This window comes from Papilio xuthus, unplaced genomic scaffold (genome assembly GCF_000836235.2).
Source record: "Papilio xuthus unplaced genomic scaffold, Pxut_1.1 DF826159.1, whole genome shotgun sequence".
Lineage (NCBI taxonomy): Eukaryota > Metazoa > Arthropoda > Insecta > Lepidoptera > Papilionidae > Papilio > Papilio xuthus.
In genome coordinates this window covers 329,739-356,039 of record NW_013532490.1, presented here as the reverse complement: position 1 = coordinate 356,039, position 26,301 = coordinate 329,739, and the positions used below count along the sequence as shown (strand labels likewise).

Here is a 26,301-nt window from a genome sequence, read left to right as displayed (position 1 = left end):
TAGCTTGACACAAAATTATCATCAAGTTTATTCGCACGGCGCGAACCTTATTGAGTTGAAACTTAAGCCGGTGCTTAAATTGTTAACATCGCAGTAAATAGAAAAAGGCTCGCACAATGCACTCTAAGCTTTAATTGTACCTTTGAGCTTAAGGGTTTAAGGCTGGACGTTTGAGGGTCACATTTTGTTTAAAGGCGAACGGGGTGGTTGGGGGTGTTTGCAGTACTTTTTACTTAGAATTTACAAACGTTAAGAAATCTGAAGATGGTAAAGTGTTAAAGGATCTTTTAATCATTTACCAAACTTTTTACTTTTAATTTTTCGATGCTATCTTTCGATAGACACAATAAATCTTATTAATATTATGAATGTGAAATTTTACATGGATGGGTGGAAATTTGACGAAATTTGGCACAAATGTAGAACATAGCCTAGAACACATAGGTTACTTATTATTATTTTTTTCAAACAGCGCGAACGGAGACGCGGGCGACGGCTAGTATAAATATAAATATATGAAAAGGAAGCAAATGCAGATGAGATAATATTTTACATTTCCTCTCTTATATGATAGCACAAAGTTTTGACATGCGCTGACCCATTTTGCAAGAGAAATCTCGAATGCTCCGTGACGCATGATTGAACAGGTAACATATGTTTGTCTCTTTTTATCCTAATATAATTCATCTAATCCGAATATTGCTGTCTCTTATTAACTTTATTAAAGGGAATCTCATATAGGATATTGTTTTTTGTTTATTTCACGTCATGTTCTGTGGAACAAATATCATTATGTCATTTTTCTTTAGGGAGAACTCTTACGTCCTTGAGAATTAAATGAAATATGTATTCAGTAACTCTGCTGTGTTTTTCTTGGATTTTCGTAATTCTGTAGAATGAATAAATATTTGAATTGCGCAAAATTAAATTTATTCAACAATGAAGTACAATGAATGTCATTTTGGAATCTTACTAATGTTATAAATGCGAATGTTTAAATGGATGGATGTTTGTTTAAACGTATCTCCAGATCGGCTGCATGGATCTCGCTGAAATTTGGCATAGATGTAGAAAATATCCTGGAAGAAAGCATAGACTGGTTAAGTTTTTTTTTATTCCGCGCGGACGGAGGCTTTCATCGAGAGCTAGTAGTTGATATACAATATACATATATAATTATAAAATCCTACATTGATAGAATTCGATCTTAACAACTCAACGCCTACTATGTTGCAACTAATTGATTATGCTCTAGGTTATTATCTTTGATGTCAATTCGAACCCCACACTTCACGGACGATGTCCCAAGCACTGCGTCACTGACTCCTGACAGCTAATTAAATACGTCCTCGTTGTGTCAATATAAAGTTGTGCATCTACACTTTACATACTTATACAATTTCAAATTGAATTAATATAGGCATTAACATGTGGCGATCATTGGGGGAGGCCTATGCCCAGCAGTGGGCGACTTATGGCTGAGAAAGAAGAAGGCATTAACATCACGGCAATTCCTCCTCTTTCTATTCTGCCTTACAAAGCTAATATCTTGTATAGTTTTCATTTGAACTGAGTAATTTTTGTTTATTATTGAAACATCTTACTAATATTATAAAAAGGAAATGTTTAAATGGATGAAAGGTCTGTTTGTTGTTGAAATTTCGCAGTCTGGAATAATACATAGGATAATAATTAACACATTCACTGCTTAAGATATAATATAGAATAATAAGCCAGGAGCCAACATTTTTAAGGCGTATTTGATTATGTACATATGTATGTTTGAGCGTCGGTGGCTCAGTGGTCAAGCACTTGACTTGCAATCTGCGGGTCCTGGGTTCGAATCCCGCCATGTACCAATGTGTTTTTCGATTTCCGATTTACATATGTACATTTATCCGACGTTCTTACGGTGAAGGAAAACATCGTGATGCAACCTGCATATATCTGAGAAGAAATTCAAAGATATGTGTAAAGTCAACCAACCCGCACTTGGCCAGCGTGGTTGACTATGGCCTAATCACCCTTAAATTAGGGTAGGCTTCGAAACCCTCGGTGGGGACGTATAGTGAGCTGATGATGATGTATGTTTGAAAATGTGAATGAAAGTACATTGTTATTATTATTATTTAAAAAAAAACTATTATGCCGCCTCCCCATGTGCGGCACCGTTTTCATGCCCCCTTCCCGCTTGAATCCGAGCGGTGAGCACTGAATGTGTTAATATAATAAAAAAAATATTTATGTTTTTTTTTAACCAACGCGGACGGAGTCGTGGCTGACAGCGATTTAATCATATTCATACTTTATGGAACTGCACTGCCGAAAGTATTTCATGTACATATACATTTAAGTTTTAGTGTAAAATAAAGACATATTGTTGAGATGCGAACTCATGGTATATACATCTATGTACACTATTCTCAAATTAAATCAATTAATTAATTACATTATGGATATTCTGTCGTATAATGAACAATTAGACGGTGGATACGTACGCCCTCGTGACCTGGTTCCGTCGCCTCGTGAATGGCTGCTTTATTGCACTCTTTATGCAAACGCGATGACACTGATAAAGCTCCCATTGACGTACCTGATATATTTACATACTTATTTAAAGTTTATTCAGATATGTTATATAAGATTTTTTATAATTTATCTCATTAAATACAAAGTCAAATTAACGCGTCTTTTTACATCGTACCATAAAATGAAAAGAAGAGAAAATTAAGGTTTATCTTATTACTTATTGTTATATGTAAATAAATTCTATACATAAAAATCTTGTGTCACGATGTATGTTCGCGATAAACTCAGAAACTACTGAACCAATTCCTATCTTTAAGCATCTATAATTAGGTACAATTTAGGAGATTGTGTAATTTTTATCTTAATTATTGTTTTTTTTCTGTGTGGTCGCGGATAATACGTAGTTAAAATATAAAATTAATTGTTAAACATTCTGTTACATTACGACAAAATGTAACTATAGAAGTAATATTATTGATTTTCAAATATACGTAAAATAACAATTAAGATGGGGCCCGGTGAGGGAGGGGAGGGGGGTGCGGGGTGGTGCATTTCTATTGCAGAATTCATACACAACGCACAGTTGATATACTATGAAAGCCGCTCTCACAGTGTACGGTGACCATGAATTAATGACAGTAAGGAATGTCCTAGATGTTCAACTATTGTCATTTATAGCGCAAGGAGATTAGAGTTACAATACATGTCAACACTCATAAAGATAAATTCATAATCATTGGCACTAGAAAAAGTGAAATATAAAAAAAAGGTTAGTGTTAAATTGTTTTGTTTAGTACATGTTTCGTCTTAGAAATGTGGTGTCTTAAATAAAGCTTCTTCATTTTTTCTTTATTGTTTCCATTTATTCATTATTATTGCTTTACAAAAAGACTAGCAACTTTTCTAATTCTACAGAGAAGAAAACTTCAAGCTAAATGGTATATTGGAATTTACAACTGAAAAATGTTTTTAGTAATATTTTGTATTCTGATTTCCTGGTCACCCTTATCCCGGAAAGCCACTCTGCGGGATTCAATCAAGGCGGGTGATGTCCGGGAACAACGGCCGCTCTTGCCTGCACCCCTCAACCCCGCCACAGCCTCCCCCGAGCTCGGCTTTAAGGCTTTGTAACGCTACGTGTACAAAGCCTTTAAACTATTCTATATCCTAAAATTACAGTTAGGAGAAACCAGAGGGAAATAGTAAAACATTTTTTTAAATAAAAGTAGGGGGCAAAAGAGCGGAACATCGAGTTGATTAACGACGCCCATGGACTTCCGCAACACCAGAGGAAGTGCAGATGCGTTGATGGACTTTAAGAAAATGGTATGCTTGCTTCTTGGAAATGCCGTTGAGGAGTGACCGTTTCACTACGCGGCTGTGCGCGCCAGATAATTGCGCAAGAATCGCACCGTTGTGAAGTGCCAGCCATCCAGGTGGTGTGGTGAATCTGAATGGGTAATCTGCGGTAGCAATCTTTAGATATTTACTGAGATTTTTTAAATAAAAGGCTTGTTATATACCTACTTTGCAACAGGAATTTTCTACCTTTTTACCCTAAAGAGTTGATTTTTACTCGTTATCACAGATGGCCTACTTATATAGTTGTAATTGAAACAACTAGAGCTAGGTGAGTGCGGAGAGGGATGGGGTTGCCAACACTTACGACAGCGTGATATATCGTGCGCAGATGACAACACTGAGCGGTAACGTTGCCAAAATAGGCCATGAAGACGGCATTGTCATCATAAGACTGCGGACTATTAACTGTGTACTGATAATCTTATAAATAAACTCAAGAAACTAACATGACTCTATAGTTATATATGTCAACTTCTTTTTAACATTTTAGTACATAAATCTATCGCGGATTTTAACTAATTTGTATTAAACTTTAAGGATAAAAGCGTATACAGAAACGCTGAAGTTTATTTAATAATAATATTATAAGTTTGTGTCATCATTTTTTCTGCCCATTACCTAAGGAGGGTTAATTTGGTATAGACATACTCTATCAGCAAAAGTTGAATCATTAAAGGTAAAAAACATCTTTACAAAATTTGCGTTATTATGTCAGAATTGTGAATTCTGAATTCGCCAGTTTTAGCTTCATAGCATCATGACATTATCACATCATTGTTGGACTTGAAAGTTAATTCCGTAAACGAATTGTTTGAAATTTGAATGAAATCCCTTAATTTATATTCCAAGCAGAAGTTTGTTTGACAATCGCGTCGCTAACAAAAGTTTCAACATCAGACATTTGAAATGTTACCAATGGTAGAGTTGTTTCCACAAAAGGTCGGATTCAAAATCAAATATTTCTTGTATGTTGATTTAAAAAAGCGATATAAAAAGATATAGGATATTATCAACTATATATTTTTCCAAAAAGAAAGTAATTGCGATATTACTAATATTATAAATACGAATGTTTGTATGGATAGATGAATGTTTGTTTGAAGGTATCTCCAGAACGGCTGCATCGATATCGCTGAAATTTGGCAAAGATATAGAACATACCCTGAAAGAACGCATAGGCTACTAATTATTTTAATTCCGCGCTGTCGGAATCGCGGGGACAGCTAGTATATTATACATAGTTTCGGTAGTGAACATTAACCAAAACACATCAAAAAGACAAAATCAACGAAAAAAAATATAAATTGAACATCAACAACAAGGAGGTCAAAATTAACCAAACACACCATAAGTATTTTTTTTCTCAATCGGACAAAAACATAAAGTCAACTGGAATTTCAGTAGCCATAATAGATAAGAATGAATGAATGACTCCTACAGATCGTTCGTGCCTAATGAGCGATGGCTGTGCGACCAACACGATAGGAGATAACAATCTCAGCCCTTCTCCCTTAGAACCTGAGCCCTGGTCAAGTGTCTTAGTTATGTACACGTAAGTACTAGGAAACCCTTTACATAGATATAGGTAACCTAATTTTATGGTGACCATAGTTTAAATATGAGCGATTGTATCCAATTAAGTGGACACCCTTAGTGTGTACCTAAGAATTCAGAGTACGATAATTAGTAATCAGAGCCTTCTTTTAGGTTTTTTATAATTCGCTAACTGTGGTAGATTCGCTGATTATTTTTAAATCAATTAGTTACTTTAATAAACTATTAGGCTAATTTACCTCTACATTTTGCGTAGAGCTTTTCAGAGTAATAATAAAATCTCTACTACCTTGAATATGATGTTAAACATATTGCATAGTCTTAGGGAAGTTAAGTGCATAAATTAATTTGTATGTCACCGAACGATTGTTAACATCGTTAAATTGTAATCATACTAGGCATTTTATATACTGACAGAAAATTAAACTAAACGAATGATTGATGATTATAATTTGCATGCAATATAATATTGCCTGATTAACTTCTAATATAAGTTAATTCGATTCAAATATAGTAAGTAAATTATGTTAATATTTAAGTTTTTCATGGAATTATTTTAATGTGCTTTTGTTGAATATAAATTTAATATAATTAAAGGAAAAACATATTCTTTTACAAAAGTTTTTAGTGCGAAAAAATATTCTCAAAATTATTTACATAAACTTTTCTGAAACAAATATTTCAAATAAAATTATAAACGAGATAAATTTCCAACATAAATAATTAAACGTACAAATATTAAATGACAAAAAAAAATGTATTTTGTACATCTCGTAGCATTTTTCGTAGAGCTTGACTACGAGAGACATGAAATGAAAAACGCGATAATTTATCATAAACAATATTTGATTAAATAAAAATCTATAACTTACGTATAACTGTGAGAGGTGATGACAACAAGTACACAATCGAAATATATCTCAATCACTACACTAATATATTCACATTACACGTACACACAAACACATTGTTCATTGAAACAGCCATATCTAGTGCATTATGAATTAATGGTTAACGCCTCGTTATTATCTCTTTTTTTAATTTTTTTTTTTTTTAGTATTGTGGCAGACGAGGTGTTGAACGTTCTGGGCGGACGACGTGTGAAGTGCGCGCGCAACCGCTCGCAGCGGACTTCACTACAGTGCGCGATGTAACGAAGACAACTTCACACAGCGATGTGACCTCGTTTTAGTAGCCCAGTACGATTTATTTTCGAAATGGCAACGTACCGGAGTGTATGTCTTTTTTTTATTTAATTGTAATACAATGTTATTATATCTAAAATGTATTAACATTTGCAAAAAAAATCTTTAATAACAATATGTTGGTTTATTTTTCAGTATTCAAGGATAGAGTCCTAACTTTAACTTAGTTACTTTCGAATATTTTATCTCTACTATTTTATTATTGATAACATCGCAAAGATACTTAAGTTTTTGAGATTAATATCACATTTTCTTCTTAGTTTCCAATATTTAAACTTACACGTTGTTCTCCTTGTGTATATTTTCACTTTTTCACATTTATATATATACTAGAAAAGTTTCCTCTCGTTAAAATATTATTGCAACGTGTAATAACATATATCTCGTATATCTTAAGAAATTGAGTAAATAAATTTAAAATAAAGATAAAAGAAAAGTTTAAAAATATTTGTAAACTGAATATGCTATGTGAAACATTAAATCGAGTTTAGTTAGACTAGATATCTCTAGTTATCTAGACCTTAATATTTAAAATCTACTTCTGTTTTAATACAAATTAATGTAAAATAACGATTTAATATTTTTTGTTATAACACTAGCTTTCGCCTGCGACTTCGTCTGCACGAAAATAGAAAAAATCTTACTTAGTAGCTTATGTATTCTTTCAGATTATGTTCTACATCCATGCAAAATTTAATAGAGTTCTATTGAGTCGCTTTGGAGATACATTTTAAGAAACATCCATCAACATTATTTTACGGGCTGGATGTTCTTGACCATGTATTTATCTATATATGTATTTGTATATTGTCATTTAACCTTAATGTACAACACGTGACAAAAGCTACGTGTGAATATCCTTCAAACAATACATAATGTACTCTTCCTGCCTGTCACCCGAAATATCATAGTACCTTCGCGCACAAAAGTTTTAGTGATGGTCAACATGCGAAAAATATTTTTTATTTTTTTAACACAATCTTGACTTATGGAGGTTAATTAAATTTAAGTTAACATAAATTAATTGAAAATACTACTAAAATTGTATCATAGACAAGTAAATAAAGCAATGTACATAATGAAATAAACTTAAGTGTAGGAATAAAGTTAATTTACTTAAAGACTTTTTTAATTTACTTAAGCTTAAAAAATAATTATTATAGTACTTTCAATAATTCTTTACATTAACTGTACCCTAATTATACTGCCGCAAAATTATAATTAATATACAGGCGTCATATTCCGCGTACTGTCACGCACAAAACTCTTAGATGTAGGAAGGTGGCAGTGACAGCAACCCTCCACCACCCGCACCCCTAGATAACGTCATCCCCGCGATCACCGACCGACCTCACCACACGATTGTACCTTGTTTTAGTGTAGCCATGCGTTACGTTTTCCTGGAACGTTTTTTTTTGTTTTCTAATATTTTATAAACACGACTCTCTTCATTATGGACACTCTCAGTTAAAGTGTTTTATATTATAGTTGTTTATTCTTGTTTTTCAAAAAACTTATTTTAGAAATAATATTATCAAAAAATAGTTAATTAAACCTCCTGACTATCCATGTAATACTTCGCGGTAAAGTGTCTTTGAAACTAAATTATTTGTCTATTTCGTAGTCGCTTAGCTATAGGTGTGTCAAAGGAATGATATACACAACTCTCATGTTATTATAGACGCATAGTAATATCTTCAATGTCTCGCTAATTACAAAAAGCTTGGTGTACATAGCGCACTGGTCGGGTTATTGCTTCGTTACGGGAACGACAAAGCGGCGAGGAATTTCCGAGATTCGGGAGTATATTATCCGAAAATTAAGTTTCATTTTAATAACACGACAAATAACTACGTAAATACAACGACGTTATAAGAACCAGGTAAATGCTGTAGATTGTCAAGTCGAAACGAAAGGTTCAAGTTTAATTTTCGACTAGTTTCTTATAATAATATTTATTTAAGTAAAACCCATTAATGTAATTAAAGTTAACTTACATCCAAGCTCAGATTGATTTGATAGTAGCGATCTCTTAACATAGATTTATCTCACTTAATTTAAACTAAGGGAACATGTACATTTATTAAGGGATGATAATTTTATTTAATTATGTATTTTTCTATGCATATTTTTTTAATAACGTTCTTTAAATTAACTTTAAATTTCCATCAAAATTATTGTGGAATATACTACGTTTATATACATATATTGACCAATATATGTCCCAATTTGGAACACGGAATAAACTTAGTTATAGGCTCGCCGGCCAGGCGTCACTCGAGTGAAACTCAACTAATAATATTATAGAATCCTATACACTATAAGCCAATAATTACGTACATACAGATATGTATATTAGAAGACATTTTGAATATTAAATATTTAGCTGAATATTAAAAAAGTCACACGTATCTCTACCTATCCTTGTTATATTTAAGTCGTTATAATTACCTAGAAACTAAGAGATATAAAATTAAACATTGTACAGCTTATAATCGATATTTGTGATATAAGAAACTTAATAGCTATTGAAAATTGGTAATAAATTTTATATTATCACATCAAATATGCTTTTCAATAACGAAACAAATAGCTTACCTTATTATCACATAAACTTTCGATCAGTACGACTAATCAATTAAAATCGTACCACTTTCCACAACAGTTCGTAGAGCTTTAAAAGATAAAGCACTTTACTAATGAATCACCAACTCAAGTATTCTTCCGGGGAAATTCACATAAATATGGCAACACTCACAAAATTCCACTGAAATAACATCCCGTCAACATTCGTCACTAAACACTTGAAATAAACGAACGCAAAAGTACAAACACAAAAGTATGCAAATTAGTTTAAAACGAAGTTTTATTTTTCTCTTTTATTTTTTTTTATTTGAAATGCGCGTGCGCTTGCGTTCTCCGCGCAGCGCCAGTGCTGTAGTGACGTCGCTGTATCAATCTAAAATTATCGATATATTTCTTCCGCAATAACTTTTCGATGCCACGTTATAACTATTTTTAGTCGCGTCTACGTTATTTTAACCCAGAGTATATTCGTTCTGGAATTATTATAGCTTCGATTCCCAGTATTTAGTGTTGAGATTTTCTTAGTCTGATTAAATGATGAAAGGCCTAAATAGTTTTTACCTAGTCCTCGTTCTAAATAAAGCAAGAAAAATTGTTTCTTCAATTAGTATTATACACATTTTTTTTCTCACATTTTAAATACAAAAAAACATCAATACAAAAAAAATAATATCATCCTTACGTTATGTTGTATATGGTTATTTTTTTTAAAGTTAGTCTGTACACAACATAATAACGGTTAGGTAAACTATTTTAACTTGCTATTTGCTAAAATGAACTGGCTAAAATGATAATCCTTACAAAGAAAAATCTTTAGTTTGTTCAACTGTTACTTCTAATATAGATATTTTGTCCTTGAATTTCCAAAAATATCGATAAAATGTTATCGATAATCATCAATCCCTGATCGAAAAGCTTAAAATCCTCGCATAACATCGGTAGAGTCTGCAACAACTTCCCGCTAAGCTTGTTTCATTTTACAAATAGTAGTGAAGTAATTGTTAGATAATTTAACGCTCTTCTTTTCGATATATCGCTGGCCAATAGAACGATCTCAAGAATGATTGCTTTTTTTAATGCTGATAATTAGAAAGCAAGCGTGTAGGAGTCTCTAACATTTGCAAATTCTGATTAAATGGACAGTAAAAGAAAAATATGCTGAGATTCATTGTTTTCGAGCTAAGAATAACGATGACAAACTTGTGTTAATAAAGTCTTAGAAATAAACAATGGGGAAATATCAAAATATTAATAAGTGAAGCAAATTCTTTTTACTCCTTTATAAGAAAAATACACGTATAGATGAACGTGTTTGCCTATTTGTTTTTTTTTATTAAAATTTTGAATTGTGTGACAAGGACGTATCTATAAAAGCGCTGGGGAAGATTTTGTCAAACAGAAAATTTACGCCTGTCCCTGTGGGTAACGACTTTTAAAAGAAAACTTTTGCTATCATTTTTTGTAAGGGGTCATTTTTTTACTTTCTCAGATCTTAAACAGAATACATAATTTACTCTCACTTCTTTTAGGTTTAATTTTGTCTTGTATTCGGAAGTGTGTCATTATCATTATGTTTACGAGCCGCTGACGACTTTAATGACTTGTTAATGACACGCGCTAATGATACCAGGCGACATTTTAACGACTTTCAATCATTAAAACTTTCCGCTTTCATTCTTTATAACTTTTTATAATTTTTATAGTTGATTTACCCTGCCCTTGATCGAAGTGCATGGGTACAAGGTAAAGAGAACAAGTTGTTATCGTCAGATTATTAACAACACGTATAGCGCACTACAACAGCCTTAAGTCATTTGAGTTCTCTTTTCCTCTCCCTTCTCTGGAAAAAGATTTCTTTTAATTATGTCAAATTAAAGTATTATTTTACATTAGTTATTTTTAACACATGTAAAATATTATAGATAAATAATTAATATCAAAAAGTTTTAATAACAGACTGCACATATTTAATCCCATTTTAAGAAATAAAACAAGCAATCAGGTTTTCAAATATTACAATTCTATTTGACAAATCAATCAAAATTTCCGTACAAAACTACACAAACCATATTTCAAAAATAACACAAAATTCCGGTAAGTTTTGAATATTAATTCAAATCCAATTATATTTAGATAAGAGGACATAAGATTATCCGTGAAAAGATGTAGATACAAAAAAGAAAGATATTTCAAAGAGTCACAGCCAATATCTACGACTTTATTTTTCGTCTTCCGCCTACGTAACAGTGTGTTTCCACGGCTCTCAGTGGACCGAGGCTCATACCATAGAATCACTAACTTAAAATGTCCATCCGTCTCAACCACCGTAACAGTAATTCGCGTAGTTAAGTCATTGCTTTGTTCCTGACTGTTTTTATGGCCGGCTATCTTAGTCCGTTTACAAATACACGCGTTATACATGTGCATTAAAGCGCGTAGTAACAATAGCTGCTATCTAGGTATGAGCAATAGTATCAAGGCAGGATGGTGAGACTGGTGCGAGGTGGATAGCGTACGATGGGCTTGGTGCGCGACGCGCTCTTTCTCCTGCTGACCACTCTGCTTGCCGTCTCCTCCTTCGCCGCTGCCTGCACGAGGAAAGTTTACATCGCCTGCAAGAAACCTGCACCCTGCGGGGAGTAACTAAGGTACACTACACACTAAGTTCATAGTAGCAACTCACAATAGCTTTTGATTTACGCGCGATTTATTAACTAATACAGCTTTTGCTGTTTAATTCGGTTGAATAGTTTGAGTTTATCAGTAATATGCGATCAAAACTTTTTTCTCGATTAATATTAGTGTACATAAGGCAAAAGCATCGACGAATCCCGTAATTAGCGTGGCAAGTAGTCATTTTCGCCAAACATTCGAGAAACACGGAAAGAAACCAAGAATGTTTTTAAGCGAATACTTTTTAGTGTAACTACTACAAATTGTAGTATCCTTAGTTTTCCTTTTGTTCATCTCAAAAGCACCTCGATGATTTCAGTATGTCGCTGTTTGACCTCAGTCGATTAGTGATTCTATCATTGACCATCCTTGCGCTGGTGTTGACCGGAGCTCGCGGCTGCAAAAAGAGCGTGGCCTGCACAGGGCGCCCCCCTTGCCGTCGCGGCCCCTTGGGGAAGTAACGTGACAGAAAATTTGAAAACATGGACAAAACTAAACTGATTTGCAGAGTCTGCCCGACTTATTTGCTTCGGAAATATGAATATTATTATGCATTTATTTCTTAATTTATTTTAGTATCAATATGTTGATTCAATTACTTTGTATATACGCGTAATAAACATTTAGAAATAATTATATCTTTGCTTTGTATATAGTTACCTGGCAGTTGAGAAGTATCGTTTTGCGTTGATCCACCGTCGTGTTTTGTCTTCTCTTTTAGATTAAGTTTGTAGTTAATTGTTATTATTTGGTGGAAAGACACAAACCGATATTTTTCATTTGCAGAACAGTCGAGATAAGATGAAAGTTTAGAAAAACCCAAGCTAATACGAAGCAGTACAAATACGAAAAACACGCTGAAATTTAAGTAAAAGTTTAAAAGTAAGTATCTTAAATCTTCTTTGAGTACGTAATTTACAGTTAGAAATTGTTTAACAAATCATCTTCTTAAAGTGTAGCTGTTTACTTCAATTAAATTAATTATAAATATGAGAATTCATAAATTTCTGAAACTTTTAAAAAGGAAAGCGCATAATCAAACGCCCAAATATAGCGTAAGCAGAAAAACTGCGTAACCAAAACATAGCTCAATTTAATTAAAGTAATTATATAAATAAGAAAAAAAGATTCTTACCACAGTTTGACTCGTGCTGTAATTACAATACGCCAGTTTAATAGGACAGTAGCGCTGGACTGGCACGACATCATTAGCGCCAGTTAGTGTATACATTGTCAGCTGTATGCCAGCGCTGAATTTAAGCACTTGTGTCATACTGAACTGGCACAATGTTAACAGCATTTGATTTGGATAGTAATTACTTCTCGAACCGCCAGCAAGAGACGTCAATCATCAAAAATATATTGCTTATTACATAGTAATAGTTATAGAGTCAAGATGTATATAAATGAGTTCTTCCTGGTGCTGCTGCACATCATGGTGTCTGTGGCTGATGTGATGCGAGGGAAGGGTGAAGGAGACCAGGCCGGGGACTCCCCAGACGGCTGTCCAGGGGTTAAAATCGTGTATAAGGTGCAATCACTTTATAATAGCCGTATACTAAAGTAGCCATGACGAAACGGATGGAAAATAAATAAAAAAATTGAAGAATGCGAATGAGATCTCACTTGTCAATATCACTTCAGTTAGCTTACGTGATAAAACATATTATATTTTATAATCTCTATTTTTAAAAACAATAATAAGAGGGACGACAATATGTTTTTGTATCTTTTCTAGTCAGTGGAAACTGACACTAATAATTGTATTTCCTTACAGATGCGCCAGTGAATTAATTTTATTATTTGAAATAATTGTTATGACAAACATCTACTGCTTGTTCAATGTCTCTAAAAATTGCACAATTGTTATATTAAAAAAAACGTAAATAAAGTAACGTATCAATTTAACAATATTTTTTTTTAATTTAATGAGCTTATAAATAATTAATACTGGTTAAATATTAATGAATGTATATGAAGAGGAAGTTCTTAATTAAATAAAAATCCACAAGTACTGAAGTTTTTTAATAAAGCACAATAAAAAATTGGATATCTTAGCTTTAGAAAGCAAATTCAGTTTCATAATAATAGCTAATTATCATCGCGCAATATTGGAATAACCCTCGATTTCTGAGACCAAACTATACAGAGGTATAAAACTTATCGTCATCTCTGATATGTGACAAAACCGCACGGGGATTTTGGTCTCAAATCGACGATTACTTAACGGAAGAGAATAAACTTTTGAATTCACTTAGGAAAAAGGTAGGAAAACAAACAATTTGTAGGCATAAATGTAAGGACATTTTATCCTTGAAAATTACGAGGTAAGTTCGTGAACCTTTTAACGTAGGAATTGCTTCGGCTAACGTCTGGGCAAACAGTTATGCCTTTCAGTATTTACTGTATAAGATTTTGCACCTTATATGAAGGACATAAGCTTTATTTTACAGTGGCCGATGTTCAATAAAACAAAATTATTACAAATATTAATAGTCGACAAACTTGTGCAATCATGTCATCTTTTTTATTCTCGTTGTATAAGAGATGTGTTTTTGTCTCGTTCTTGTCTTGTATCTGCTAGAGTAAATGTATTGCTTAGGTCCACGTTCTTCCACGTTCCAAAATCTTCGTATAATATATCGTCATCTCTGTTATAATCAACAAAACAGACAACAATATGTTTCAAACAGGGGTTTTGGTCTCGGAAATCCGCGGTAATCAAGATAAAACTTAGTTCATTCTATTAAATTAGTCTTTAGTTATTTGGGGGATTTTTTCTAAACTATGGTAAAATAAAACAAAACTATAAAATAATGCGAATATTTTTATTTACAATCAATTACAATCAAGTCTTAAAATGTAGATTATATAAAATATACTAGTAATGGAAAATTAACTCCTAAGCTATAGTCTCAGAGTTAAGATATTAAAAATTATGAATTAAACCACACTAACCAAATAACTTTGAAAGTTGACGTTTGAGTTACCGTGGGTTTCTGAGCTCAAAAAAAAACATAACAGATTTTGTCACAGATAATGAAAGGGATGACGATATGTTTTATACAGATATTTTGGTCTCAGAAACCCACGGATAATCAAATGAAAAGTACATTTATTTTGCCCAAAAAATCTGTTGTTATTAACTAAACGAAGCATAGAAATACTGTTTGCATAGAAATGTTTGCGCTATGCTATGCGCCCACAATAACATGATATCTGCAGAATTATATGACGGATGAGATTTTTTTTTTTGTTAAAATGTCTATAATTTTAACGATATTAATTATCTTCATACAAATGAGAATAATACAAGTAAAAATAATATATTTAAGTTTGTCATATTTTTAAAAGTAAATCATTAAAAAATATTAAAATGACTACAAATATATTTATTTAAATGTAAATTATAATAAGATAAGCAATTCTCCTGATGACAATATCGAAAGCATTATATGGATATACCCAAGTTTCCAATTAATCGTTTCATCATAATTATCTTGTAAAATTACAAGAAATTCGACATGTTCTATTTTATTGAATTTCAAATTTATTTAAAATAAAATATGATGAGATTTATTCAAAAAAAATTGACCTGATATAACAATTTTACCAGCATTTAATAGTTTACATTTATTAATATTAAAAAAGGGAATACAAATTCAATTATAATAATAATATATTATTAAGACACTGTTTTGCCTTGATTGTAATAAACAAAACTGTTTTAAGTCAATCTAAAATACGACCCAAAAAACTAATGAATCTCAAAACAAATTTTACACAATCTAAATAGCTTGTCATTTAAACGAGAGAAGATTTTCATTCAGAATATGATTTCATTTTTATTCCTTTATTTATATACATATTAATACTAACCAGAAGATTATTTTGCTGTCTAACTAACCATGGGTTTCTGAGATGTAAATCCCCGTTTAAAACATGTCATCCCAGTCATTATCTTTGACATGTTGAGATAATAATGTGCTTTAAACCGGGATTTTAGTTTCAGAAACCCATAATTTGTAGATATTTAATCAACACATAATCTTTTTATATATACTTATACATGACCAGTCTTGTTTTGGTCGTTTTTATAAATTAGGCAGTGTGATATTTTATTCTGAATTGTAAAAGCCCTAACTCTTATTGTAAATGATCACATTAGAGAATCAGGCATTGAAACAAACAGATATACATGTTCAAATATATATTTATATATGTAAATTATATGTTTATTACAAATTTTTAAATGATCTATATTCTAATTTAGCAACATGATAAATTACAATAAAACATGGATATACCCTACATTAATATTTAAAAAAATTAACATTTTTTTTATACAAAATTATAGTTGACAAATATACAAGGCAGATCGTATCCATGTTATGTATTGTATTTTATTTCGTACATACTGAACTATTTCCATACAAGTTCACAATCAAACTGACGTTACACTCGAACCAAAATCAGATTTTATTATAATATCTGTTTACACGCTCTGAATGATAGGCCTATCACCACACTTATTTAAAATATTAAAACACAAATCTGGAAAATTACAGAAAAATACTTGATAAGTTTAAATGAAGTCGCCTTTAGTTAATTCTGATTTAAAAAGTTAGCCTAAAATTTCTCCTTTTTCAGACTATTATTTGGGATGTCAATCAAAAACATCATAATGTTCAGAATTCACCAACAATGCATACAGAGTGTTCAAATTTACAATACTTTCACTGTGACGAAAACCTTAATAATCTTATTTCCCAACAACGTATACAGGATGTTCACATTTAGAAATTACCCAGACTTTCATTGCGACGTTAAATCATTAATAATGTTATTTCCCAACAATGTATACAGAGTGTTCAAATATCCCAGACTATCATTATGATGTAAATTATTAACGTTATCACTAGAAAACATCAACCTGTAGAAGTACACTGCAGTGACACTTATCAATACTTATTGTCATCCATTCTCTTTGACAAAAGACAACATTGCGACACAAATCATTAACATTTTCCCCAAAAAACCGTCTAATCATAGTAGATACAGGATGTTTCAATTTCCCAGGCCTATCATTCGTACGTAAGTGATAACAGTAGGTAAGAGCTAGCGCTATAGCAACGCGCGGATCTCCTTGTGTATCTGGCAGAGGTAGTCGACGTATGAGGCGCTGCCGTCCACTCCGCGATCCTCCACCAGGAAATGTCTCAGCACTGTCTCCATCTTGTCGTGCTGACGCATTATTGTTAACTACAACAATATATAACAGAATTTAATTAATCAATTTATTTAACATTTTTAAAATAATGTTTTGGAAAAATGATGAAGAATAATGGAACAACCTGTATTAAAGTGACATTTTTTTGTAATTTTGCAATTTACCTTGTTAGTTATTTTGGATAAAACATTTGATAATTCAAATATTCTTTAAATTATGTTCGCAATTGTCTCGTCATTTATAACATAAAATATTTTCCTATAAACCAATATCCAAACTATTTTCCTAGCAAATTTCAAAGCAAGTAAGCCGAGAAGAGAAGTAAAATATGAAATTTAAAAGCAAATCTTAACCCAATTAATTTTGCGAATTGGAAGCGTTCCCATAACATGTAGATATCTTATCGATCAGTAAAGAAATATTTTCTGTTTGATTGCTATGGACAATATTCATTTTATTTATTTTTAAATTAATTTCGATTGAATATTATTTAATAAAATGAATGATTCTCTGCATACTATTACACATAATACTTAGATTTTAAATCAAGGAACTAAAGAATACAAATTCTTGGTATAGATAAAGTAAATGGAAGCGACTAAAATATATACCCTTAAAGAAGAGAACCTGTAAAAAGCAACCGAAAACCCCATCACCTTTAACCCTGTCCGTAGTCACACTTTATTTATGAAGGAAAAATAATTTAATACCAAAGAGCGACATTTGACAATTGGAACATGTTACAACATGTCGCATGTTACAATATGTCGCATGCTACAACATGTCGCATGTTACAATATGTCGCATGTTACAATATCCCAAATGCCATATGATGAACGCTGCAACATGAATAACCACAAGCTGTAAAAGAATTTATAAATGCGACGCCCAAAGTAAGTCAACCATATATAATCATGCAAATTGAACACATAGAAAAATTATTTGTCGTGTCCCAGCGAGAAAGCCCCTTCATTTCACACAAGAGTTGTTAAGCAGCAGTCCCTTGGCGGGTGACTGTGGGTAGTGCATTAGGTCCGTCCACCGTAAGGGTGAGGTGGTCCGTACCCCTAACTATAGCATCTTCTGGACCAGCTTGTGCGTGGCCATGAGGCTGTCGACGTATCCCTCGCCGCCCACACCGCGGTCCTCCACCAGCATCCGCCGCAGCGCGCCCTCCTCCTTGCTGTGCTGCGCCATCACTTGCAACTGACAACCACACAAGTTGCATCCTCAACTCATACATACACATACATATACACATCCATACATATACTATGCATATTAAATAAATTTATTGGAATAAAAATTTGAAAGTAAAAGCGTTATAGTTTCCTAAGTAAATATCGGACTTAAAAACTAGATTTTCTTTTTGTTTTCTTCCTAATAACAAAAATTAAAACCTTCTTATTGTTTTTTTTTTGTATCGGAGGGGGGGGGACTTATTCAGTATTTCAAATTGTAGTAACAATTCTAATATGAGTTATTTTGTAACACATGACCAGATTACATAAAATATAACTCAATATAAAAGGTTATATGAGAAAGCGTTCAAATATATCTGTTTAAAGAAATTTTGTCAAAGTATTTTATGTCAATTAATTTAATTCATAAAACACAACAACTATTTTCTACCACATTCAGCCATAGTGCATGCAAGCACAAAATAACGCAGAGGAAAGAAGAACATAAACCATAGTTTCAGGATTTACAAGTGTAAAGAAAGAGATAGCAAATGTACACTCTTTTATGCAAGCAGATAATAAACTATTTCTAACACTGACAATATAAAACATCATGCAATCATGGCAATACTAATATATATACTGTTATGTGTTGCCACATCTTGACTAGAAAATATACCCAATTGGCTAATTACATAGACATATCCCAAATGGGACTAAATTTATGCAATCTAGATTATCTGAAAGACTAATTTACTAAGTAACTATATTCTATTTACGATTCTCTAACTACAACTACATTTTTGCCCCAATTGGGTATAAACTGTATATGTCCCAACTGGGTACAAAGTAGATGGTTCGGTATTGTGATAGTTTACCCGCATAGCAGATCGTCGCTTGAGTCGTATCTGGTCGACGAGTTCCCTGGCGGCGGTGTTGGCGGGCGTGCCCAGGTGGGGCAGCTCGCACACCTGCGTGTCCACCTGCTGGGGGGAGGGCACGCCGAATATCTCCGCCACCAGCTCGCTCGCCGCCATAGACCCCACCCAGATCAGGATGTGGACGCCGTTCTCTGCAATACATATACTTAACCGTCTTCAATTGTTCAATAAAATCAACGAACGATATAATATAATATTAACGATTTAATTACTTGAAATGATTTCAAAAAAAATTACACATAAAATACTCTGCCAAAGATAGCTACTTAGGACGTCACAATTCAGTATTTCAAATGACCAAGAAATGATCACTTACTGTTGGTTCCTGAGACCTAAATACCCGGTTAAAACATGTTGTCGTCTCTTTTTGTCAAAGATAATGACAATACGACTATATATTTTCAGAGGTCTCAGAAACCCACGGTACCCATCTACCCTAAGGGGCGCCTTTAAACAACATTAAGCGAATTCTAGTGTACTTTAATAGCCAATAAATGAATAAAATAATTTGAATAAAATGAACAGCATTGTTCACCTAATAGATAAATGCCATGATCGGTGATCTTGTCTATGGATGCGCGCAGCGGTGTGGGCGGGGCGTGGTGCGGGGGCGGGGCCAGCGCGCCAGTGTGCAGCGCCAGCAGACGCGGGTACGTGTACGCCAGCGACAGCGACACGTCCGCACACAGCGCGCGGTACATCGCACACGAACGCTCGTCACACGTCACGTCGGGACCTGAATAAACAAATATATTTACGAGCGACATACACCACTGAATCCTTCTTTTTCAACTTTACTCCTCTATTTATCTAAATGAAGACTAATCTAGACAATTTTTCGAGTTACTGCACATTCCTACAAGCTTGTAGATTAGAAAGGTGTGCCATGCTACACTACTTTATATATAAAGAAGTCGAAACTAGAGTAGACCGTAGTAGACTATAGTATACCAGATTAGACCATAGTAGAGCGTAGCGCAGTCGACTTACCTCCGGCTATAGCATCAGAGCGCAGTATGCAGCTGGTGTAGAGGGGCAGCAGCTTCATGGACTCGGGCAGCACGAGCTGGCCGGCGGAGGAGGGCGAGGCGCAGTGCCTGCGGTACGCGGCCAGCGAGCGCGCGCACCGCTGCGACAGACCCTCGCGCACCTGGGACGGCGTCGCGTCACGCAGCGCCCACACAGCTGGAATTGTATACAAATATTAATAAATATACTAAAAATACATTAATAGAATAATTACTAGAGGTTTTTAATTGGGAATTTAAGATTAATACTGATTTTTTTTTAAATATTATAAGGTGGCAACAAGCGAAGCTTTCGCATGCGCAATTGTAGTTGCATTGCCTACCTTTATAGAGAGAGGACACACACAAAGAGAATATTTCTCTTTCCTTAGTGACCCCTCCTCCGTCATCGTTTCCTTGGATGTTTGTTTACCTTGTTTGTTGAGGAATGCGATGGTGGTGTCGAGCTCTGCCGAGCGGTATACGTCAGCGAGCTGGTGCGCCACGTTGAGGGCGAGGTTGAGGACACGCAGACGACGTTGTCCGCAGCGGCGCGTGTAGAGCAGCGCGGCCTGCACGTACACGCCCTCCTCACCGGTCAACTTGTCGTCGTGTTTTATCTCCACACCGATAGCCTTGTCAGCATCTGTGTATAAATCAAAAACACAACAACTTTAACAAGATACGACTTGTATCTTTTATGATATTCATTCAAAAATTTTACTAAAATCATAATTGGGACTATTTGGATACATAGATGTATGGATGGATGGATGTTTATTAAAAGACATCTCCAGATCGGCTTTATAGATCTGAATGAAAATTGGCATATATGCAGAACATAGTCTGAATATAAGTATTTTTATAAGGGCTTATTAAGTTATGTTTAAATTCGGCACGTGTGTTGTATATAGTAACTGACCGATGGCAGCGAGCTCGACGTCAGTGGTGTTGGACATGAAGAAGTGTCCGAAGAAGTCAGTGGCGCGCACGCCGGTGGAGGTGCGCACGCGCATCACCGCGTCGTGCGCAGTGGGGCGCGACACCACACGCCGCACGTCCCACGCCAGCCGCTCCCCGTCCGTCTCCGCCTTACAACATAACACTCATATTTACCAACAAGAAATATAAAACAGACATTTTGTTTTCAGAAACCCACAGTCAGATGCAACCGTTTAAGTCTTTAAGCGTACATTTCTTGTATTCAACCTAAACTAAGCGTTTCCAGATTATCACTTAACTATTTTGAGTGAAATAATTTTTATCTCAAAAATACAACGATCATATTAAATTTGTATGGATGGATATTTCTTATTACGTATCTCTAAAACGCCTCAACGGATCTTGATGAAATTAATCACAGATGTAGAACATAGTCTGGCAAAACACATAGGCTACAATTTTTTTTAGTTCCACGCAGATAAAGTCGCGGTATAGTAGGTAGGTAGGTAGGTAGGTAGGTAGGGCAGTGTGTAACTAACAGTAAAGTATGTATATTTGTGCATCTGTCCGCCGGTGAGTCGCGGCAGCTGTCCGATGGTGGCGGCGTCCACGTACGCGTTGTTGCACACGAACAGCTCCACGCAGACGCCCGCCGCGCTGCACGCCTGACCCGTCTCGTTGTACGCCGTCGTCTGCGGCACTGACACACGCAACACACGTACATATAGAACATAGTCTCAAACACTGACTACCAATTCAACTTTTCTTGCTGTAAACTCCGAAACTACTGAACCAATTCTTTTGTAAATTTTGTAAACATCTGTAAGTTGGTTCAACTTGGGAGTTACTTTACACAAATTTTCTCTATATTTACTAAGGAAATGAACTCACTGAGTATCTGTTTCTCCTTATCAGTTCCCAGCAGTTTCCTGTCCTCTCTATTGATAAGTTTCCCTGGCGCGTTGTAAGTGGGCAGGGAAGTGTGGAACACAAGCAGCTGGCCTGAAGTATCCGCAGCTTTCAACGCTTCTAGACCAGCCTGGAATAAACACAGATTTTTATAGCAAGCAAATTCGCCGAAATATCGAAACAACCGCTGCCCGTAATCATCTGTAATCGCAGATGCGGTGCCTACTTTTGATCGATCTTTCCTATGCATCCTCTTCTCCGTCAAATACACTTCCCCTTTCCATACTTTCCTTGTAAAAAGGGTGGATGGACAAAAATTCGCTTCTTACACTCGCCTCGTCGTTCTCCCTTATCCAGGTTCGACTGTAGTAAGTTGCTATTTATCATCCTGTATTACACACCTGTACAGCTGGTAACAGTATCGTCTCCGTCTCCTTATTGTCATGGAACATGTTGGGCAGCTGCTGCAACAGCTGCTGCAGCACTGGCCCGCTCTGCTCCGCCGGTGACAGGAACCCGTCCAGCAACGGCACGAACACGTCAGACACGTCGCCCACTGACAACATCTGAGGCTGCGCCAGTGTACCCTGAGGGTGGAGAAAGGTTTGTAACCAATGGGCAAGTTCGGTAAGTATTGGGAAATTTTAATAACTAATAGGCAAGTTAGGTTAAGCATTGGGCAATTTAAGAATTAAATGGGCTTAATAAATACCTTTATATTGTAGAAGTGAACTGTAGAACTGTAGGTGATGAAACCTACACGTGTGTAGCTCTTTCCATTTTCGTCTTTTGGCATAGCCTGGAAACAAACATTGTTTTCTTAATACCAGACCAAAATAATAAAGAACTGGATAAGCGAGAAACCACTTTAAATAAGTGAGAAATACCGCTTAGAGAGAAGTCTCTTTAAGCAAGAAAGATATCGCGGACACATGACTTATCCAGTTGTGAATATTTTTTCATTGTAAGCAGACAAATCTCAGATAAGTCACTAATTTATAACTTTAATTAGCGATTTCAATAATTCATTACTCATGAAATACTGTGACTTTAGTTTTTTTAGACATAATAGGGTATATAAAAGGTAACTGACCTCGATAAAGTCCATAATATTATCGCAGACAGTCTGCAGCAGGCCGTTCTTGATGGAATTGTATGACACGTCGATGACAAACACTATAGCCGGTGGGTTCGGCAAAGTATTGTTCTGAAATAACAATAAACACATTTAATCTTTAAGTAATGGTGACCTAAAATGAGTTGATGGCAGTGGATGTGTTACATGAGTCTTTCAAAGACATGGTTTTATTTCCCAAAACATAAGATTTTTGATTTAATTTATTCCTAAGGAAAACATTTTATATCAATTTATTAAATTTTAATACATCTTATGGGATTTTACATTTGAAAACAAGGTTATATGCGCGTTGGGCATAGGTCAAACTAAATTTTAACAGCTCACTAGCGCCCCTCTTTCAATGTTAAAAAAGGGTCACAAGATAAATTTGTACTGGAGCAGAGAAATCTTTTCTTTCAAGACCATTTTCTATGCCTAAGTATGTTTTCCATATTTTCTGACCTAGCCGCGACAGTGGCGCCTCTCTTCGGCTCGGATATCCTTGGGTTAGTTAAGTTTACATTTCAGTAATAAAAAGTAAACTTACTCTACAATATTCTTTAGTTGCAACAATTTCATATGTCCCCAGTGCCATCTCAGCTGGCACTCTGCCGTACTGTTGCATGCTGTTTATATACTGCGTGTACTCCATTGGCACTAAAATATATGTAAATGTCTTAAAATTACGATTTATTTGGTAAATTGCCGGCAAAAATCTATGCTAAGAGGCTCTTTTAGTAATTATTTAATGTATTTTTGTGTTATAGTTATTTAAAAAAAGTAAACTACAAAAATAAAGTTAAAAATCATTTGAAGCTAATTTTCTGTATGTTATTATAGTATTTATTTATTGTAAGAAAGTTTTTTTCTCAAATTAATCTTACTGATATTATAAATGTGAATGTTTAGATGGATGGATGTTTGTTTGAAGGAATCTCCAGAACTGCTGAACGGATCTTGATGAAATTTGGCATAAACATAGAATTTAATCTGGAAGAACACATAGGCTACTAATAAAGTTTTTTTTAATACCGGGCGGACGGAGTCGCCAGCGACAGTTAGTAAGTTATTGAATTTCCTATATTTTGTACTCCTTTTAAATAAATATTGGCAATGTAGAGAAAATAATTTGCTAATTGCTTAATTTTTTCCTTAACTTGATAACCAACCACACAAAGACGTACCTTCAGTAGTAGCTTTACAGAAAGCACATTTGAAATGTCTTCCTGCATCAATGAACTTCATGTTAGGACACATGTATGCCTTGCAGCGGCTGCACCGGACAGGACCCATGGTGGGGGAGCCTGTCAGCGCTGCAAAGTCTATCACCGGAGGATCCTGTTCTGCTCCCACTGTTTCTGCCATTGGAGATATCTAGACAGAGTTTACACAATTGTAGGTTGTTATAGAAACTTAGTACCTTTAGGAAATAAGTTTGATTATTGGTTACGGATTCCTGGCAATTAAACTATTCTATATATTAATACCGAAATGTTGTCATTTTGTGAATATCATCAAATATAAAAGGGAAATTGTTCATTATGTGTGAAGGAATATTTAAAAACATGATAACAGTTTTAATAAATGTTAGAAAATAGTTCTTGTACAGTGGGTTTCTGACACCAAAACCTCTGTATAAAACATATTATCATCCCTATCATTTCTTTGACAAAACAGAGATAAAAATATGTTTTCAACTGAGATTTTCTTCTCAAAGACCAATGGTTAGTACTTGACAATATTTGGCTCTTAGTTAGTAAGAGATAGAGTAAATGATTTATTGTACTTACAACCAGACAGAATGGCATTGCGGTTTGCTTGAGTAAGTCTGCCGTTACTGGCACGCTATACATTGAGCTTCTGATGTACCGAGGACCTGCATCGCATAAATTATTTCTATATTAAATAATAGAATCCCAACACTATATGATAAGGAATGAAATAATACAAGATACAATTAAATTAAGATTATCTGAGATCATAATCAACTTAGAAATAAAGTATATATGGAGATAAAAGAGACATATATAATAAGTCTGACCACATTTTTTTTTATATGTAAGCACATATAAAAAAAAAATGTGGTCAGACTTTCCGCAAATAAAGTTGACTTGTCATCTGTATTTTTTATATATTGTTAGGAAGGAAATCCGACACTATGCCAGTGTACTGGCACAACACTAGCCTTATTAAAATGTTAACGTTTATGTCCCCTCACTAATCAATCTGACACTTGACGTGGTTACAAAAGCGCCTGAATTTGCTCTAAATAATTCTAATTAATAATGTCTAAAAATACTTGTTATGTACTCACTTGAGTTTCCTTTGTCATCAACAATGAAGTCAGTGGTGACAAGTGGTGGCACCAAACCCTTCTCATTGGTGACAAACACACCACCTCTGTTCTGTTGATCATCTGCCATCACTTGGATCTGACAACATTCAATTAAATTAAAAAAATCATGTTATAGTCAAAACATAATTACATCAATGTAATAATTTGTGTAAATTACTTAGAACATTCTCACTATGAAGGAAAACATTGTGATGCCGCACATATCTATGAAAAAATTCAAAAGAATGTGTGAAGTCAACCCACATTGAGCCAGTGTGGTTGACTGTGGCCTAGTCACTAACTTAGGTTAGGCTCTAGGTGAGCTGATGATGATGTCTTAGAACATTGTACTCACTGGACTAGGCATTTGATCAGGATCTAAACGCCTTTGCTGTGGCTGTTGCGGAAACTGCTGTCCAGGATAACTTGGTTGCTGCCCTGGGAATGGCGCATATCCTGGCTGCTGCTGATATGCCTGAGGTTGGCCAGGCATTGGAGGTTGGCCAGGCATCGGAGGTTGTCCAGGCATCTGGTGTTGACCAGGCATTGGAGGTTGGCCAGGCATTGGCGGCTGTCCAGGCATATGGTGTTGGCCAGGCATTGGCGGTTGGCCAGGCATTGGTGGTTGGCCAGGCATTGGCAGTTGACCAGGCATTGGTGGTTGGCCAGGCATAGGCGGTTGGCTATGCATTGGATGTTGGCCAGGCATTGGGGGTTGGCCTGGCTTTGG

At 34.6% G+C, this 26,301-nt stretch overlaps 2 protein-coding genes and 1 long non-coding RNA gene across 9 annotated transcripts in view; 1 reads left to right on the top strand and 2 right to left on the bottom strand.

Annotated features, from left to right (window-relative positions):
- Positions 1-6,697, bottom strand: part of LOC106123145 (muscle calcium channel subunit alpha-1) — a 57,752-nt gene extending 51,055 nt beyond the window's left edge. For 3 of the 6 annotated variants that reach the window (XM_013319322.1, XM_013319323.1, XM_013319324.1), the window contains exon 1: positions 6,318-6,696. The gene's annotated coding sequence lies outside the window, so the exon portion shown is untranslated. Of the gene's footprint in view, positions 1-2,498; positions 2,594-6,317 lie in introns of all 6 variants that reach the window. The other 3 variants (XM_013319320.1, XM_013319325.1, XM_013319321.1) reach the window with 3 other exon arrangements.
- A 4,537-nt stretch (positions 6,698-11,234) lies between these two features.
- LOC106123104 (uncharacterized) lies at positions 11,235-12,475 on the top strand. Its single transcript, XR_001228143.1, has 3 exons — positions 11,235-11,330; positions 11,696-11,884; positions 12,229-12,475. It is a non-coding gene; the product is annotated as an uncharacterized LOC106123104 (long non-coding RNA).
- A 2,810-nt stretch (positions 12,476-15,285) lies between these two features.
- Sec24CD (COPII coat complex component secretory 24CD) lies at positions 15,286-26,295 on the bottom strand. 2 transcript variants are annotated; one of them, XM_013319330.1, is made up of 17 exons: positions 25,927-26,295; positions 25,551-25,668; positions 25,027-25,112; positions 24,421-24,610; positions 23,784-23,893; positions 23,213-23,326; positions 22,832-22,918; positions 22,521-22,706; positions 22,102-22,249; positions 21,750-21,910; positions 21,191-21,359; positions 20,702-20,914; positions 20,252-20,446; positions 19,797-19,997; positions 19,199-19,392; positions 18,205-18,345; positions 17,081-17,171 (listed from the first exon to the last, which is right to left on the bottom strand). In XM_013319330.1, the coding sequence occupies exons 1-16, from the start codon at positions 26,278-26,280 to the stop codon at positions 18,211-18,213; spliced, it is 2,661 nt and encodes an 886-aa protein (XP_013174784.1). In that variant the 5' UTR covers positions 26,281-26,295; the 3' UTR covers positions 17,081-17,171; positions 18,205-18,210. The 2 variants fall into 2 exon arrangements, with proteins under 2 accessions (XP_013174783.1, XP_013174784.1); XM_013319329.1 differs by lacking the exon at positions 18,205-18,345 and having other exon boundaries at positions 15,286-17,171.
- Between the last annotated feature and the right edge of the window lie 6 nt (positions 26,296-26,301).